The sequence below is a fragment of the Cervus canadensis genome, chromosome 21 (genome assembly GCF_019320065.1).
Source record: "Cervus canadensis isolate Bull #8, Minnesota chromosome 21, ASM1932006v1, whole genome shotgun sequence".
Classification (NCBI taxonomy): Eukaryota; Metazoa; Chordata; class Mammalia; order Artiodactyla; family Cervidae; genus Cervus; species Cervus canadensis.
The window spans coordinates 4151576-4170767 of record NC_057406.1 but is presented as its reverse complement, the minus strand read 5'-3'; the positions used below and the strand labels follow the sequence as shown (position 1 = coordinate 4170767).

The following is a 19192-nucleotide window of genomic DNA, read 5'->3' as shown; positions in this document are numbered from 1 at the left end:
TACTGAATTTCTTTTGTCATTTTCAGAAAGAATAATGTCTTCCTGGGCATGACATTGAAATCCAGAAGTTATAAAAGATTAACAAATTTGGTTACATAAAGATTAAAAGTACGTGTGTGACAAAACAAAGTTAAATGTCAAACAGATACTGAAGAGTAAAAATAAACTTGTGATACACACAACCTGAATTTCAAAAGCATTAGGTTAAATGAAGAAAGCATAAAACAGAAGACTACTACTGTATGATTATTCCATTTATATGAAACACTAAGTGAGAAAAAGGTACAGTAATAGAAAGCAGACTGAGCTGCCAGGTCCAGAGGTCCTACGGAGTCCAGGGGAAGGGAATGCTACAAAGGAGCCCAAAGGAATTGTGTGTGTGTGTGGGGGGGGTTATGGAAATGTTATATACCAGGATTTTGGTGGTAAATACATACACTTGTTAAAACTTACCAAACCGTACACTTAAAATTGGTGACTGTTATTGTATATACATTATAATATAGCCAACAAAAAAAGCTGAATATAAAGTATATTTACAACATACTTGCTAAGAAGCAATTTGCTTATTATACAAATAATTCTTAAAGTAGCTAATAAGACAAATAGCCTAATAATAAGTTCACAGAAGAAAGATTAATACAAGAGTAAATAAATAATAAATATGAGTAAATGCTCAACTTCAGTTATAAGAAATGCATATTCAAACAATTAGATTACATTTTTTTCTTTACCAGATTGGCAAAAATTAAAATATTTGCTAGTATCTAGTGTTGCAATCTAGGGACATATACACTCTACTACAGGTTTTCTTTCAATGGGAATTTAGCACCATCTATCAACTTTTTAAATACACACATCCTCAGACCCAGAAATCCCACATGTAGGAAATCATCTTAGAGATGTAAGTAAAGGTATACTAACAACAAATATTTATATAGTACTTATATTTTTGTCAAGCATTAAGCATTTTATCTCGAATAGCTGATTTAATCTTTAAAGTAACTCTTAAAAGCTTCAAGGTAGGAAGGGGATAGGGAACTTGCCCAAGGTCATACTGCTGTGGGCAAGTCAGGATTCAAACTCAAACAGTGTGGCCATAGGATTTATACTCTCAGGCACTGCGTTACTTTCTCTTTCCAAAGGAAGTTGAATGCTGCCTCATTTGTAATAACAAAAACCAAAGTGACACTGGTTAAAATCTATATAGTAAAATAGCAGGAAGGACTCATTAAAAAACAAAGTAGCTCTCTATATGCTAAATGAAAACATTGTCCATGTTGTGATACTAAGTAAAAAGTTTGTTGCAAACACAATCAATAGCAAAAGTCTATTATAAAACAAATCAGGAAAATAACACATAGACTTGCATATACAGAGAAAATTTTTGGAGTATATGCATCAAACTATGTGTAACAAATACCACTGAGATGTAAGGATGGGCAAGGGAAAGGTTTTTACTTTTTACTTTACTCCATTCTGCATAATTTGACTTCTTTAAACTAAAGGCATGGTACTTTCATTACCTAAGAAATTAGCTTAAAAACACAATTACTCTACTTAGTATTTTACAATTTTTACAACATGGATTTACCTTTAATTCTTGGATTAGTTGGGTCCTCCTGTCTCTTAAATTCTTTAACTCTTTCTCATCCCAGCATCTAGCCTTGGATTTTAAGTCACTTGACCCTCCAGAGATCACTCCAGATTTTAAAAATAATGTTCCATCAAGAGCTACTGTCTGTAAAATTAAAAATATTTTACCTTGGAGAAAGGCACATGAAAAAGATAAAAACAGAATATAACACAACAACTTATACAGCTAAGAATATGTAGTTATGAAAAACTATTTACTGAACTCTATTAATAAGACAACCAGCTTATGAGGGACACCAGCCAACAAACTCTGTTTTGTATTTCAGGCACAAATGAACAGCAATATAAAAAGTTCAAAATAAAATTATGCTAGTTTCAAGCATATTCAGTATTGAGAAGAAAAAAACCAAGAGTATTTGTATTTATTTATTATTTATTTTTCTTATTTTTTTTATTAGTTGGAGGCTAATTACTTCACAACATTTCAGTGGGTTTTGTCATACATTGACATGAATCAGCCATGGAGTTACATGTATTCCCCATCCCGATCCCCCCTCCCACCTCCCTCTCCACCCAATTCCTCTGGGTCTTCCCAGTGCACCAGTCCCGAGCACTTGTCTCATGCATCCCACTTGGGCTGGTGATCTGTTTCACTATAGATAATATACATGTTGTTCTTTCGAAACATCCCTCCCTTCTCCCACAGAGTTCAAAAGTCTGTTCTGTACTTCTGTGTCTCTTTTTCTGTTTTGCATATAAGGTTATCATTACCATCTTTCTAAATTCCATATATATGTGTTAGTATGCTATAATGTTCTTTATCTTTCTGGCTTACTTCACTCTGTATAATGGGCTCCAGTTTCATCCATCTCATTAGGACTGATTCAAATGAATTCTTTTTAATGGCTGAGTAATATTCCATGGTGTATATGTACCACAGCTTCCTTATCCATTCATCTGCTGATGGGCATCTAGGTTGCTTCCATGTCCTGGCTATTATAAACAGTGCTGCGATGAACATTGGGGTGCACGTGTCTCTTTCAGATCTGGTTTCCTCAGTGTGTATGCCCAGAAGTGGGATTGCTGGGTCATATGGCAGTTCTATTTCCAGTTTTTTAAGAAATCTCCACACTGTTCTCCATAGTGGCTGTACTAGTTTGCATTCCCACCAACAGTGTAAGAGGGTTCCCTTTTCTCCACACCCTCTCCAGCATTTATTGCTTGTAGACTTTTGGATAGCAGCCATCCTGACTGGCGTGTAATGGTACCTCATTGTGGTTTTGATTTGCATTTCTCTGATGATGAGTGATGTTGAGCATCTTTTCATGTGTTTGTTAGCCATCTGTATGTCTTCTTTGGAGAAATGTCTGTTTAGTTCTTTGGCCCATTTTTTGATTGGGTCATTTATTTTTTGGGAATTGAGCTTCAGGAGTTGCTTGTATATTTTTGAGATTAATCCTTTGTCTGTTTCTTCATTTGCTATTATTTTCTCCCAATCTGAGGGCTGTCTTTTCACCTTACTTATAGTTTCCTTTGTTGTGCAAAAGCTTTTAAAAAATATGGAACGCTTCACGAATTTGCGTGTCATCCTCGCGCAGGGGCCATGCTAATCTTCTCTGTATCGTTCCAATTTTAGTATATGTGCTGCCGAAGCGAGCACAAGTATTTGTATTTAATATCTCATACTTTGCATCATATAATACTGTATTTTATTTATTTAATACTGTATTTTAAAGACTCTGACATCACATGTCAAAGACATTATTAGAAAACAGCCTTAGTAACTTTAGAATATCAAAAATATCATGTACTCTAAAATGAATATGAAATTGGACCCCAAATTTTAACTGAGTCAAATGTATAAAACAGCTTGAAATTTAGTTTTGCTTTACGGAACAAATGAAAGCAATTCTCAGTGTTTTTAAAATGTGTCTAATTAATTAGTCAAAGCAGAGGAGACAGCCTGTCGAGGACTAAAGCCATGTAATGTAAACTAAAAACAAAAAAAGCCAACAGGAGCCTCATTCATTCCTAGATTCAGACACTCTGTGTCACTGCTGTGTTTGAGACATTCTATACTGGGGACTGGAGTGACCAAAAGAGAGTCCAATATGGCACTGACCCTCATGAGTCATTCTAGTAAGGAAAAGAAACATATAAACATATCATTACAATGTAAAGTATGAGACAACAGAAACAGAGTAATCTGGAAGCATAAAATGGGGTGTTCCAACCCAGCCTGGAAGGTTTGCAGAAGGCTTCCAGAGGCGATGAACGTGAAAACGTTTGATACCGTCTTATCAAAGGTATGAGTTAGAATTAGATTAATTATATTTAACAGAAAACTTAGTCTATTTCTCTTTTGCAATTACAGAGATAACATTCCAGTGTATGTATGGTGGTTGCACAGTTAACCCACACTCCTGTAATACCGCTCTACCACCCTTAGTATTTTACTTGGATTACCCCTCAGAGGAGACCTGCCTTTTATTTTCTGGAAGGCCCTGGGGGCTTCCTTCCCTCCCAGCTGTTAGCTTGGCAATGAGTTTTCTCATCAGGTCTGAACTCGGGAAGGACACTAGATCTCTACCAGATACCAACAGCAATGGCATGGAAACTGAACTCCTGCAGGTGGTCTCTGGTCCAGAAGGAAGTTTCCCTGACTAGGAAGCCCGCTGTTACGTGATCACCTTACTCCTCTGACCTCTCCATAAAAGCTTCCCTCTCCTGGAACACTTTTCAGTTCAGTTCAGTTCAGTCGCTCAGTCGTGTCTGACTCTTTGTGACCCCACGAATTGCAGCACGCCAGGCCTCCCTGTCCATCACCAACTCCCGGAGTTTACTCAAACTCATGCCCATTGAGTCAGTGATGCCATCCAGCCATCTCATCCTCTGTCGTCCCCTTCTCCTCCTGCCCCCAATCCCTCCCATCATCAGGGCCTTTTCCAATGAGTCAATTCTTCGCATGAGGTGGCCAAAGTATTGGAGTTTCAGCTTCAGCATCAGTCCTTCCAATGAACACCCAGGAATGATCTCCTTCAGGATGGATTGGTTGGATCTCCTTGCAGTCCAAGGGACTCTCAAGAGTCTCCTCCAACACCACAGTTCAAAAGCATCAATTTTTCGGCGCTCAGCTTTCTTCACAGTCCAACTCTCACATCCATATATGACCACTGGAAAAACCATAGCCTTGACCAGACAGACCTTTGGTGGTAAAGTAATGTCTCTGCTTTTTAATATGCTATCTAGGTTGGTCATAACTTTCCTTCCAAGGAGTGAGCGTCTTTTAACTTCATGGCTGCAGTCACCATCTACAGTGATTTTGGAGCCCAAAAAAATAAAGTCTGATACTGTTTCCACTGTCTCCCCATCTATTTCCCATGAGGTGATGGGACCAGATGCCATGATCTGAGTTTTCTGAATGTTCAGCTTTAAGCCAACTCTAGCACAATTAGAAAGCATCAATTCTTTGGTGCTCAGTCTTCTTTATGGTCCAACTCTCACATCCATTCCTTGGTAGCTCAGCTGGTAAAGAATCCATCTGCAATGCAGGAGACCCCAGTTCAATTCCTGGGTCAGGAAGATCTGCTGGAGAAGGGATAGGCTACCTACCCCAGGATTCTTGGGCTTACCTGGTGGCTCAGCTGGTAAATACTCTGCTTGCAGTGTGGGAGACCTGGATTTGATCCCTGTGTTGGGAAGTTGCCCTGGAGAAGGGAAAGGCTACCCACTCCAGTATTCTGACCTAGAGAATTCCATGGACTATTCCATGGGGTCGCAAAGAGTTGGATATGACTGAGCAACTTTCACTTTCACTCAAGCCCAGAGTATATGGACCTTTGTCAGCAAAGTGACGTCTCTGATTTTCAACATGCTGTCTAGGTTTGTCATAGCTTTCCTTCCAAGGAGCAAGAGTCTTTTAATTTCATGACTGCAGTCACTATCCACAGTGACTTTGGAGCTCAGGAAAATAGAATCTGTCACTGCTTCTACTTTTTCCCTTCTTTTTGCCATGATGTGATGGGACTGATGCCATGATCTTCGTTTTTTGAATGCTGAGTTTTAAGCCAGCTTTTTCACTCTCCTCTTTCACTTTCATCAAGACGCTCTTCAGTTCCTCTTCACTTTCTGCTATCAGAGTGGTATCACCTGCAAATTTGAGGTTGATATTTCTCCTGGAAATCTTGATTCCAGCTTATGATTCATCCAGCCCAGCATTTCACATGATGTACTCTGCACAAAGCTAAATAAACAGAGTGACAATATACAGCCTTGACATACTCCTTTCCCACAACTGAACCAGTCAGTTGTTCCACGTAAGGTTTTAACTGTTGCTTCTTGATGTGCATACAGGTTTTTCAGGAGACAGGTAAGGAGGTCTGGTATTCTCATCTCTTTAAGACAGGGACTAAAATCCCTAAATCAAAAGTTGATCAAACATCTATGTCCATGCTCTTAACAATCACCATGTTATAGACCTCCTTTAATTCTAAAAATGAAATAGGCAGCAATTCATAAAATTATAGGGCTTTTAAAAATAGTTTCTAGGTTTATTAAAATGTTTACTTAAAAAGTAAACTTAGTATCAAATAACCTATTTTCATTTGATTAACAGTCAAAGCCATTCCGGAAGGACTATAATTTCTATTTCTAGCCTGCAAATTCCTTAATTTATAGTTTACAATGGTTGCTCAGTGCAGTCATCCTATGCCTATTTGGGGGGTTGCATTCCCAAAAAAATACCTTAGATGGCACAACTGGGATCTCATATAAAATAAGGAGTTGGAGGAATTTTTAAGTATTAGTAGCATTAAATAAACATTCCAGAGAGCCCAGCTTAGGAAAAGGAGGATTTCTTTGGCATTAAAAATTTATTCTGAGGTATATCTGATCATTCCACTGAATCAAATTCAACTGTTTGAAGAAATTTTGTTTCAGTGTTATAAGCTGCTAAAGCAGATCCTCTATAACTTTTGTGTTATACAGGCTATACGTATTTTCAAGCTGTCTTTCACAGGTATGGAAAATAATATACTTTAACATTTCCTTTTATTTTTGAATGGGTAAGATATTCACATAGTTCAAACTCCAAAAGATACAGGGCATAGAGTAAAAAATTTCCCTGGCATTGCTAGGCCCCCCCACCCAGTTACCCTCCCCAGAGATAATCAATGCTGTCAATTTCTTATGTATTCTTCCAGAAATATTTTTGCATAAATAAATACACATCTCCTTTCCTCATGTTTTACACAAATGGTAACATAATAAACACTAGTCTACTCACTACTATTTTAAAACTGACTATATCTTGGAGTAGTCATGTACAGATTTAAGAGCTGGACTATAAAGAAAGCAGATCGCTGAAGAATTGATGCTTTTTAACTGTGGTGTTGGAGAAGACTCCTGAGAGTCTCTTAGACAGCAAGGAGATCCAACCAGTCCATCCTAAAGGAAATCAGTCCTAAATATTCATTGGAAGGATTGATGCTGAAGCTCCAATACCTTGGCCACCTGATGTGAAGAACTGACTCATCTGAAAAGACCCTGATACTGGGAAAGATTGAAGGCAGGAGGAGAAGGGGACAAGAGAGGATGAGATGGCTGGATGGCATCATCGACTCAATGGACATGAGTTTGAGCAAACCCTGGGAGTTGGTGATGGACAGGGAGGCCTGGCGTGCTGCAGTCCATGGGGTCACAAAGAGTTGGACACAACTGAGCAAATGAACTGAACTGACAGCTTGGAGATTATCTGACACTTGTACATAAAGAGTTTAATTCCCTCTATTTAATACTATATAGTGTCCCATTTTATAAATGCATTATAATTTTACTGAACAGTCTTAAGCAAATTGTTTCCAAATTTCTTGCTACACACAATGGTTCAATAACTAAATCTTGTATGTATATCATTTTATACATATATGAGTTTATGTGTATGTAAAGTTCTGAAGAAGTACAACTGCTAGACTTGCCCTTCACAGAGATGGCACAAATTTACATGCCCAGAGCAGTGAACCCAAGGGTCTCTTTCCCCATAAAGTGTTATCAAACTTTGATGTTGATCAATTTGACAAGTGAAAACAGTATTTCGGTGTAGTTTTAATGGGATTTCCTGTATTTTAAGTGAGGGTGAGTTTTCATATTTAATAGCAATTATATTTCCTTTTATGAACCTGTTTGCTCCTCTCCTTTGTCTATTTTTCAACTTTATTTCTGTTCTTTACCTGATTGATTTGTAGCAAATTTTCTTTTTTATGAGTAGAAAATATTTTCTCTGGTTTGCCATGTCTTTTGATTTTGCTTATAATCTTTTCTATGCAGAAATGTTTATGCTTATGTAAATTTACCCATAGCCATTAATAATGGCTAACCACTCCAGTATTCTTCCCAGGAGAATGCCATGGACAGGAGCCTGGCAGGCAACAGTCCATGGGGTCACAAAGAGTTGGATATGACTAAGTGACTAACACTTTCACTTTTCACCCATGTTTTTAGCCTTGGGGTTGGCTTTTTTTATTTTTGGTCATATTGGAAAGGCCTTACTATCTCTGAGATGAAGAAAAAATTTTCCCATAGTTTCTCTTGGTACCTTTACAGTTTTATTTTTTAACATTTACAATTCTAATCCAGGAATATACTGATATAAGGTATAAAGTATAGGTTCAACCATATTTTATTCCAGATGATACCCAGTTTTTTCAACCTACTGTACCCTGCATTTTTAATTCTCTCCTGTTTAATGTATTTAATTTTTGGAAAAATGATGTTTTCATAGATTACCAGTTAGTTAATGACATTTTTCTGGATCTGTTTTTTGCTACATCATATTAGAAGGGTAAAGCATAAACGAAAGTGAAACTCGCTCAGTTGTGTCTGACGACCCCATGGGTGTCGTTGTGTCTTTGCGACCCCATGGACTGTAGTCCATGGAATTCTCTAGGCCAGAATACTGGAATGGATAGCCTTTCCCTTCTCCAACGGATCTTCCCGACCCAGGGACTGAACCCAGGTCTCCTGCTCTGCAGGCGGATTCTTTACCAGCTGAGCCACAAAGGAAGTCCAAGAATACTGGAGTGGGTAGCCTATCCCTTCTCCAGTGGATTTTCCGAACCCAGGAATCAAACTGGGGTCTCCTGCATTGCAGGCAGATTCTTTACCAACTGAGCTGTTAGGGAAGCCCAAAGCATAAACAGATATATCTATATATGATTTACAGAAATAACCATCCAGTCTATGGGAAAAGGAAGCAAATGATTGTTGTTTCTTTGCTTAAGGGAAATGGATGAAATAATCACATGTATTGAAAGAGACTCTAGATTTTAAAATTTTGTTACATAAATTTTTAAAATATTTTAAGATTGAGTTATAAATATCTTAATGACTAAACTACAGCTAGCAAAATCACTGTAATTTATATTATTATATAGTTTACATATACTATATGTAGTTTATAAACTAACAAAAATATAATTTTGTGATGTAACTTGCAATGTGTGAACAAAGAAAATTTTAAACCACATTATCAAGTCAATGGAAAGACATCAAGTCCATGGAAAACAAAAAGCACAAATTAAAAACCTCAGATGATTTCTGTGAAAATATGACATCTATCCAAATGTCTCCTGCATCCTAAAACACAGAGAATATTCTTCAAGTGGAATAATAATAATGGGAAGAAGAGTCCCTGGAATATACTTCAAGATAAAAATATGATATATAAAGCTGATTAAAATTTTGAAATAACAAAAAGAACAAAATATAGCTTAAAGGGGTAAGGCATATTACTATGAACAAGATATAAACCATAAATATATGGTGAACAAAGGAAGAGTTAAACAGTCTTATCTTTATGTGACTTCTTTAAATTCACCACACAAATCTTCAAAAACCAATTTTACAAATATACAAAAGTCAACTTTAGTATAGTTAATGAGATAGCAAAGTAAGGAAGATATCTTAGTAGCTCACTTATTATTATTATTAAATTTAATATAGAGAAATCAATGACAGAGATCACATTAAGATTATTATAGCTACAACTACTAAAGTGTATGAGAAGTTAATCATATAAGACAAGTCAATACATTTAATGCTGAAAATTCCTATCTTTCATAAGAATAGCCTGCGTTGTGTTAATTTGTGATTCTGGACATTTCACATCAAATGTGTAAACTGACTAGTAAATACATCAGTTATCACTTTTTTGAGAGCTATTTCCTGGGCACTATAAAAGCATTTTGCATGTTATTACTTATTTAATCCTATAACTCTATGAAATAAGTACTGTTATTTCCGCCACTTTAGATGAACAAACTAAAAGGTTTAGAAACTTGCCTAAATTAACATAATTAATTACTAAGTCGTATCACTGGTCTTTTTTTTTTTTTGCAAGTCGCTCAGTCACGTCCGACTCTTTGCAACCCCATGCACCATACAGTCCGTGAAATTCTCTAGGCCAGAATACTGGAGTGGGTAGCCTTTTGCTTCTCCTGTGGATCTTCCCGACCCAGGAATCTTCCCAGCCCAGGGATCAAAGCCAGGTCTCCTGCACTGCAGGTCGATTCTTTACCAGCTGAGCCACAAGGGAAGCCTAAGAATACTGGAGTGGGTAACCTATCTCCAGTGGATCTTCCCCACCCAGAAATCGACTGGGGTCTCCTGCATTGCAGGCAGATTCTTTACCAACTATCAGGGTATCTTTACCAGCTATCAGGTTCTTTACCAGCTATCAGGGAACTGGTTAACTGGTTTTACTCCATAGTTAATGCCCTTAAGCACTATGTTATCACAAAGTAGTTTTTTAAAAAAGACTGTATCACATAATTTGAATAATTTTACACTGCTTAATTAAATACAAACTCTATTTCAACTGAGAGGAAAACAGTATTTTTAAAACCTAAATTATTTGAGAGACTAATATTTAGTAACCTCATTTCAATTGTGCTATTCCTATATAACTTCAAATCTGTTAAAACCTTGAATGTGTAAAAGGACAGTTAGTAGCTTCATTAAACTATAGAAGAATAACCGAGAATGTAAAATAAGCACCTAAATTCTTTCATGGTATTCAGAAATGTATGTATTATTTGTAAATACAGGGAAAATCTGAGATCCAACAGGGACATTTATTGTATATATAGTTAAAAAATTAACAGCTTTAGGATATCACTACAACAAATCTAACTTCCAAAATATGATTTCTGATTTGGGGAAATATTAGAGAAATTAATTTTTTGAATACTTAACATTATAAAAACTACTGCAGCCATGAACATCTTAGGTTGTTAGTCTTCCTCACATAGGAGAACATGTGAAAGCATATATAAATATTTGAATATGTAATATGTTAGTCTTACAAATACTGCTTTAAATTATCCAAAGCTGCAATTTAAATCTCTTACTTTCCGTCTTTCAGGTCCAGCGAAGGCAATATGCCTTGCTTCTTCCAGAGTCTCACAGACAAGGCCATTTCCACACACAAACTGAATTACTTTCTTCAGCTGAGGAAACTGAGTCTTTATGACATCAATCACCATTTTACAGCCTTTAATCTCCCTTAATCTTTCATTGATTGGTTTGATCTAAAGGGTTTAAAAAATACTTGATATATATTACTAAAATATAAACCAAATACTCAATACCTTCTTTTTCAAAGAACATATATAGACATGACAGTAAGGGATGAGTAGCATGCACTTACACACAATAAAAGTTTGACGAGAATCCTGATGAACAAATACCCCTGGCTTCATTTAATATTTTTTAAAAAGACACTTCATCAAATGTCAGAAGATATAATTTCCAGATTAAATTTTATCACTAACTAGTTGGAATTAAGCAATGACTGAGAAACCCTTCCTGCTCTCAAAATCATAAAATCTAGTGGGAGAAAATACCTATTTATATACTTTCAAAAGAGTGGCACAATAGTATGGAACTCAGAAAACCATTTTAGGCTTAAATATCAGGAAAGCTTGTAGATCCCCTTTGACATGATTTAAGTTGGGTTGATAAGGAGATCAAAAGATATTTGCAATGTGTTACTGAAAACCAGCAAGTATAGTTTCATTTTCATAAAACAAAAACCCTATATATAACCAAAATATATGTGCACATATAAATATTATGTAAATTTTAGATACTCTTAATACCTTTCAATACATACCTCAAAGCTCAAAATTTAGCTTGCTCCACCAATAGCTGACACATATTTACTGGACCTCACATTTACAACTGAAACTTTGGGTTAGCATTTCACTACAGAACATATGTTTCATCCTTCTCCAACATACTATGCTACAGGAGAATATAAATTGCTGGCTAGTGGTACACTGCTAGAGCAATGTGCTCAAAATCATGAAGGTAAATTATGGCAAAACTAGATTAGGAAGAAATGATATGAAGGCAAGAAAGACAGCAGCTGCTGCTGCTGCAAAGTCACTTCAGTCATGTCCGACTCTGTGTGACCTCACAGATGGCAGCCCACCAGGCTCCGCTGTCCCTGGGATTCTCCAGGCAAGAATCCTGGAGTGGGTTGCCATTTCCTTCTCCAGTGAATGAAAGTGCAAAGTGAAAGTGAAGTCGCTCAGTCGTGTCAGACTCTTCACGACCCCATGGACTGCAGCCTACCAGGCTCCTCCGCCCATGGGAGTTTCCAGGCAAGGGTACCGGAGTGGGTTGCCATCACCTTCTCTGGATATTATTCTTTGCCTGTCAATATATTTACACCAGCCATCTGAATGACTAACTGGCATCCAATCAATAACTTTGTAAATCACTACCACAGTCTCAGGCAATAAAGACATACTTTAAAAGACAGAATTTTATCACTACTAAATACTAAGGATTACAAATTTCTTACATCAAGGTAATCTAGTGCAAGGAATGTCTCAGGTTCAGCTCTTTCCTCCTTCAGAAATCGAATACAATCTTTTGCTACCTTTTCAGAGGCTACAACAATGGCAACCATGTACCGACCAAAAAGTTTAGTAACAGCCAGCTGGTATTTCTTATGGATAGGATGACACAAGTCAAGTAGTCTTCCAAACTTAGCAGGTTTCAAAAAGGAGAAAAAAACAAACACATTAATGAGAAACATATAATTCATCACTTTTTAATGGAACAAAGCAGCACAGACCAAACTAATTTTACAAAATTATAATCATAATTTAACAGTCTCAAATGGAAAATAGAAATAAATTTCTGGTGGCTCAGACAGTAAAGAATCCGCCTGCAATGTGGGAGACCTGGTTTTGATCCCTGGGTTGGGAAGATTCCCTAGAGGAGGGCATAGCAATCCACTTCAGTAGTCTTGCCTGGAGAATCCCCATGGACAGAGGAACCTGGTGGGCTATGGTCCATGGGTTGCAGAGAGTCAGACACAACTGAGCTACTAAGTACTACACAGCACATGAGATATGTTAGGTGTGTCACATTTCATTTAACAAGAGACTAGTAAGGAGAGACTAGTCATACCAAGGTATTAAAGTATTTTACAAAGCTAGTAATTAAACAGTATTCATTCATGACCTTATTTATTAAGTAAGAATCTGTGAGGCATCTACTGCATGCAGGTACTGAGCCAGACACTGGGTAAACATGCCTGAACAAAACAGATCCTCTCTAACAATCACAGAGCTTTCAGATTAGTAGGGGAAGAAAATAATCAATAATTGTATGCATGTACAAAGCAGAGTTAAAATAGACACTGTGACTAAGCACAGAGTGCTCTGAGAATATATAACAGGGACCAGGCTGACCTGCAAGCCAGAGATGGCTTCCCACAGAGAAGTGTTTTTGAGGATCAGTCAAGAATCAGACTGAAGTTCAAAAAGTCTAGAAAACATCAGAATGCCAGCCGTCCTGTATCAATGCTCCCTAGCATTGTATTGTATCAATGTATTGAATGCTCTCGCAGATTCAATTTTACATCTTTAGACTCTTCATCCGCTAGGTTCTATGTCAGAAATACCAATTTCTTTATGATAGATCATCATTGTCTTTAATATTTATTATCTTGTTTTTTCTTCTCAATTCAGTCATGATTAACTCAAATCTGACTTCTAGGTCAGTAATTTGATTTTCAGCTATGTAACCCACTTTTTGCTATTTGCAATTTATTAGTTCAGTAATGTTTGTTCTTGATTTGTTTTCTTAGCTCTACAGTTTTTTTTAATTTTATTCTAACTCATATTTGAATTTGACTTTGTGAATTCAAGCTGTTATTAAATTGTCTACAGCACAAAAAACTTATGGGGGATTTTGTTCTGCAACTTTCTTCCACAAGGCTATTTGACTTCTAAATGCCTTTTATTTTTTTTTTCTTTTAATATATGTACCTATGCGACTTCACTTTCACTTTTCACTTTCATGCATTGGAGAAGGAAATGGCAACCCACTCCAGTGTTCTTGCCTGGAAAATCCCAGGGACGGCGGAGCCTGGTGGGCTGCCATCTATGGGGTCACACAGAGTCGGACACGACTGAAGTGACTTAGCAGCAGCAGCAGCATGCTGCCATACAGCTTCTCTTCACCTTTCCTGTATTCAATGTGGGCAGCTCTGTGTAAACCTTTTATTTTCTGTGATGGATAATTTTTTTTGATTGTCTCACTTAAAACTGAGATGGTAAGCAACAAATGATGGACCAAGTATTTTCTGTTCTATATTCCAAGAATTTTCTGATTGCCCATCACCCAGACTTGAACTGGAGCGGGTTCCCATACCCTCCTCCTGGGGACCTTCCCGACCCAGGAATCACATCGGGGCCTCTGACACTGCAGGAAGACTCTTCACCAGGTGAGCTACCAGGGAGCCCAGGGCTTGAAAAGCGAGGGTAAGTAAGAGCTGTGCTAAAGCTATGCACATATTTTACTTGAATAACTGAGTTTTGTTCTTTCTTCAATTAATATCCCATACTAAGGTTTTTCTTCTTGGGGGAAAGAGAACAAATCCCATTTTGGGGGAGAGGGCTTTGAATTGGCTTCTCAATTTAATGAAGAGCTCCAGAGCTTTCACTTCCATCTAAGAGAAGCAGAGGTCCATATTCTCTGATTCAATTTGAGTGCTAGTTTTTTACTCAGAAGGAAACAAACAAAAGTTTGCTTCTTGCAAAATTAAGGGATATTAAGTGAGAATTCTCAGGAATTAATTATCAGTTTGCCTTCTGCAGAATTAAGAATTAACAATGCTATATTTTAATCTTTAAAAACAAATCCTGGACTATTACTATTTTCTGAAGGTTAATAGAGCATGATGTATGAGCCCCTTTCCTCTTTTGGTTGTTGAACTAGTTTTTCACTAGTTTTTGTGATTTTCCTGGTATTGGGGTAAGAATTCTGTGACCCACCCTTATTCTTCTATCACTATCTAGAAACTAAGACTAACACTTAAGAGTCAGAAAGGCAAAAAGGATGCTATAAAGGAAATGAAGATGGGTGACCAGAGAAATAGGAAAACCAACAGTGTGGTATCAAGGAGGCCAACAAACAAGTGTTTCAAAAAGTGCAAGTGGTTAACAGTGTCAAATGCTGAAAAGGAAGGCTGCCATGAAACAAGGAGCACACAGTGTACACTGGTGTTAGTGACAAGAGAGTGAGATGACAGACCCCGATACCAAAAGAAATAATTCTATGAAGCTGACACCTCACATAACACGTTAGACATTGCTGCATTGGGGCTAATGAAATAAACTAGTAATACTGGATGAACAGTCAGATTTAGAGAATAAAAATTCACTGTTCAAAAGTAGGCCAACAATATCCACTGAAGAAAGTACTTTTTAAAAAAACTGAAGTCATGAAGAAAATGAGGTTTGAGGCTATGTGTCTACAAGGCAACAGACTATTTCATATACCCATATCCTTTGGGGATATCTGGACTTTCTGGGTAATGTGTTCATATCAATGTTTCTCCCCAATAATTACTTACCTATAGACATTACTGGGGATTATATACATTTTACTGCAGTTACTATTATGCCTTAAATATAAATAATAAAACACAAAATTTATAGGTTTCTGAAATAATATTACCTCCTAATAATTTCAAATTTTTAATCACAAATTAGAAAGCTTAGCCTTTTTATTTCAATTACCACTGAATCTGGGTAAAGTCTCTTAAGGTGTTCCAGAATCTCTGCTCTCTTTTGCTGACGTTTTCCTTCATGGGTATCAATTCCAGCATTCTGCAATTCACTTCTAATAAGATTCAACTCTTCATTAACTTCAGACATTCTTGATTTTGTTTTTTCTATTTCATTCACTAAGTTTTCCTCCTGCTCTTTTTTTTCTTTCAAGCAATTCCTATATGACAATAACAATAATACATTATACAGCAAAAAGAAAAACCAAAATTTAGGAAGTGCAATACACTCTAGCCTGGCATCACAGGGGAATGAGATAGTGCTCTATCAATTTCAAATGATGAAACATACAATATAATAAACCTAGCACCAAACATGAGCAAAAGATATTTTAATCATTCTTTCTTGAGTCAAAAGATACATATTTCTGGATTCTGAGAAGAAAGATCACTCACTATAACCAGAGCAATCATCATGAGCTTAACAGTAAGTAAATATCAATTTAAAAGAAATTCTTACTGATAGAATACTTAGGTGCTAACAGTTTTCATGACATACTTTTAATATAAAATATCAATACCAAAGGAGAGTTTTAAGTTTCACCACTGTTACACATTTATATTTTCAAAATCTCAACCTTAAGTGGTTAATTATAGTTTTTAAATATCTACAATGAAATAAAAAAACAATGGGAGAGTGAGAACATTACGATACAGAGGAAGCATTCACCACAAATATACAAGACCCTTGAGATACAAGAAAGCTGCAAGCAATTTTTTTTACTATACCTACGTGCATGTTTTTGTATACTCCTCCAACTTCTCTATTCGCTTTTTATGATCTTCTATTTGTTCCTTTATTTGTTTTATATTTTCCTAAAACAGGAAATGAAATCTGAAATCAATTATAGCAACTCCAAACAAATAGTTTTTCACTAGATGCCTAGAACCTATAATAGCATGCATGTGTACATGCTAACTCACTTCAGTCATGTCCAATTCTTTTGTGACCATTTGGACCTTAGCCAACCAGGGTCCTCTGTCCATAGGATTCTCTAGGTGGGAATACTGAAGTGGGCTGCCATGCCCTCTATTCCAGGGGATCTTTCTCACCCAAAGATTGAACCCACGTTCTCCTGCAGCTCCTGCCCTGCAGGCAGATTCTTTATTGCTGAGCCACTGGGGAAGCCTATAATAGCATAAGTTGTTCTAAATTTGAAATATACATATATTGTTCTAAATTTGAAATATATAGATAACCATATGAAAATTCTCAGGAGAGTAAATTTTAATTTTGAAAAGGCAGTATGGTAAAGAGTTCTGAGGTTTCAGGAATCAAGGTTCAAATCCTGGCTCCATCATTTACTAGATATCTATCTTCAGCAAGTTTACTCTGGTAACTTCAAATCCCAAGGGGATTATTTTCAAATATCTATATACAGTCATATCTCTCTCTCAAACTCATTCAACAAATATTTATTCACAGCCTACCATGTACTAGAAACTACAGATACTATAATGAACAAGACAGAGTCTCTGCTCTCAAGGACTAAGGTTTGGTGGGAGAAACAGACAAGTAATTCCACTAGAGTGGCTCAATACTATAACTGTATAGGAATCTAAAAGGCAACTACAGGTTCGTGGAAGGAGAACTTCACAAGTCTTGCTCCATTCACTTTATCACTAAGTCCAAGGATTGTGGTAGTCTTAATTTGTTTATCTTTAACCTTTTCCCTGTCTAATTCATCCTGTGCATTACAGCAAGATTAATCTTACTCCTTTACTAAGTGATCTAGAACCAGGAGTTGCCACAAAGCAAGTCGCAATAAATGTAAGAAAACTAAAACATATCAAGCATGTTTTCTGACTACAACCGAGAATAGAAATCAAACAGAAGGAAAAAACTGCCAAAAAAACCAACATATGGAGACTAAACAATTATTATTAAACAACCAATGGATCACTGAAGAAATCAAAGAAGAAATTTTAAAAAAATACCTAGAGACAAAACACAATGATCCAAAACCTATGGAATGCAGCAAAAGTAGTCCTAAGAGGGGAGCTTATAGTGATTTAAGCTGAGGTAGCAGTTCAAAATGGCAACCCACTCCAGTATTCTTGCCTGGAGAATCCCAGGGATGGCGGAGCCTGGTGGGCTGCCGTCTACGGGGTCGCACAGGGTCGGACATGACTGAAGTGACTTGGCAGCAGCTCTGAATGGGAGATGTTTGCAAACAATGTATGTGGTAAGCGGTTAACATCCAAAATGTACAAAGAACTCATACAACTCAACATAAAAACAAGAACTAATTAAAAAATGGGCAGGTTATCTGAATAGACATTTTTCCAAGGAAGACATACAGATAGCAGGTGCACGAAAAGATGCTCAACATCATCAGAGAAATGCAAGTAAAATCACAATGAGATATCATCTCACCCCTATTAGAATGGCTGTTATCAAGAAGACAAGTATTGGCAAGGATGTGGAGAAAAGTGAACTTTTATGCACTACTGGTGGGAATGTAAATTGGTGCAGCTACTATGGAAAACAGTATGGCGATTCCTCACAAAATAAAAAGAGAACTACCATGTGATCCAGCAATACTAATCCTAGATATTTTAGTGAAGAAAAGAAAAAAGTAATTAGAAAAGATATGCACTCCCTTGTTCACTGCAGTATTATTTACAATAGTCAAGATATGAAAGCAACCTAAATGTCCATCGATAGATGAATGGATAAAGAAGGATGTGGTATATATACAATGGAATATTACTCAGCCATAAAAAAAGACAGACAAAAAGACAAAAAAAAAAGATATTGTACAAATGAAGAAATCAAAGTTCAAAGAAGTGAAATGATTTAGTTATACCAACATAGTCAGGGACAGGACAAGACTGGATGGAAGCCAAATCTCTCTTACTCTAAGGCAGAATAGTATACTGCTGTCTTGATGGTCACCTCACATGCAGACTATTAAGCTCCTCTTGGGCTATGTCCTTAATGTTTCCAAATGACCTTTCACTTATGCTATTCGTTTTTTTCCCTTTAGTTATGCTCCTCCTAACCTCAGTGGACTGACCTACTTATAAGAACAGACAATAGCATCCACCTGTGCCTATCATTATGTTGTTGTTCAGTCGCTAAGTTATGTCTCACTCCTTGTGACCCCATGGACTGCAGCACGCCAGGCTTCCTTGCCCTTCACTATCTCCCAGTTTCCTCAAGCTCCTGTCCATTGAGTCGGTGATGCCACCTGACCATCTTATGTTCTGTTGCCCCCTTCTACTCCTCCCCTCAGTCTTTTCCAGCATCAGGGTTTTTTCCAATGAGACAGGTCTTCACATCAGGTAGCCAAAGTATTGGAGCTTCAGCATCAGTCCTTCCAATGAATATTTAGGGTTGATTTCCTTTAGGATTGACTGGTTTGATCTCCTTGCTGTCCAAGAGACTCTCAACAGTCCTCAGCACCACAGTTCAAAAGCTCAATTCTTTGGAACTCAGCCTTCTTTATG

General features: G+C 36.9%; 1 protein-coding gene and 1 non-coding gene across 2 annotated transcripts in view; both read right to left on the bottom strand.

Annotated features, from left to right (window-relative positions):
• Positions 1-19192, bottom strand: part of SMC1B (structural maintenance of chromosomes 1B) — a 73055-nt gene that overhangs the window by 39848 nt on the left and 14015 nt on the right. Inside the window, exons 8-12 of the mRNA XM_043440724.1 lie at positions 16473-16555; positions 15693-15900; positions 12461-12646; positions 11001-11180; positions 1595-1741 (exon numbers count right to left, since the gene is read on the bottom strand). Of these exons, the coding sequence (XP_043296659.1) occupies positions 1595-1741; positions 11001-11180; positions 12461-12646; positions 15693-15900; positions 16473-16555 (804 nt within the window). The remainder of the gene's footprint in view (positions 1-1594; positions 1742-11000; positions 11181-12460; positions 12647-15692; positions 15901-16472; positions 16556-19192) is intronic.
• Positions 3150-3256, bottom strand: LOC122424151. The gene has a single exon (XR_006264337.1). It is a non-coding gene; the product is annotated as a U6 spliceosomal RNA (small nuclear RNA).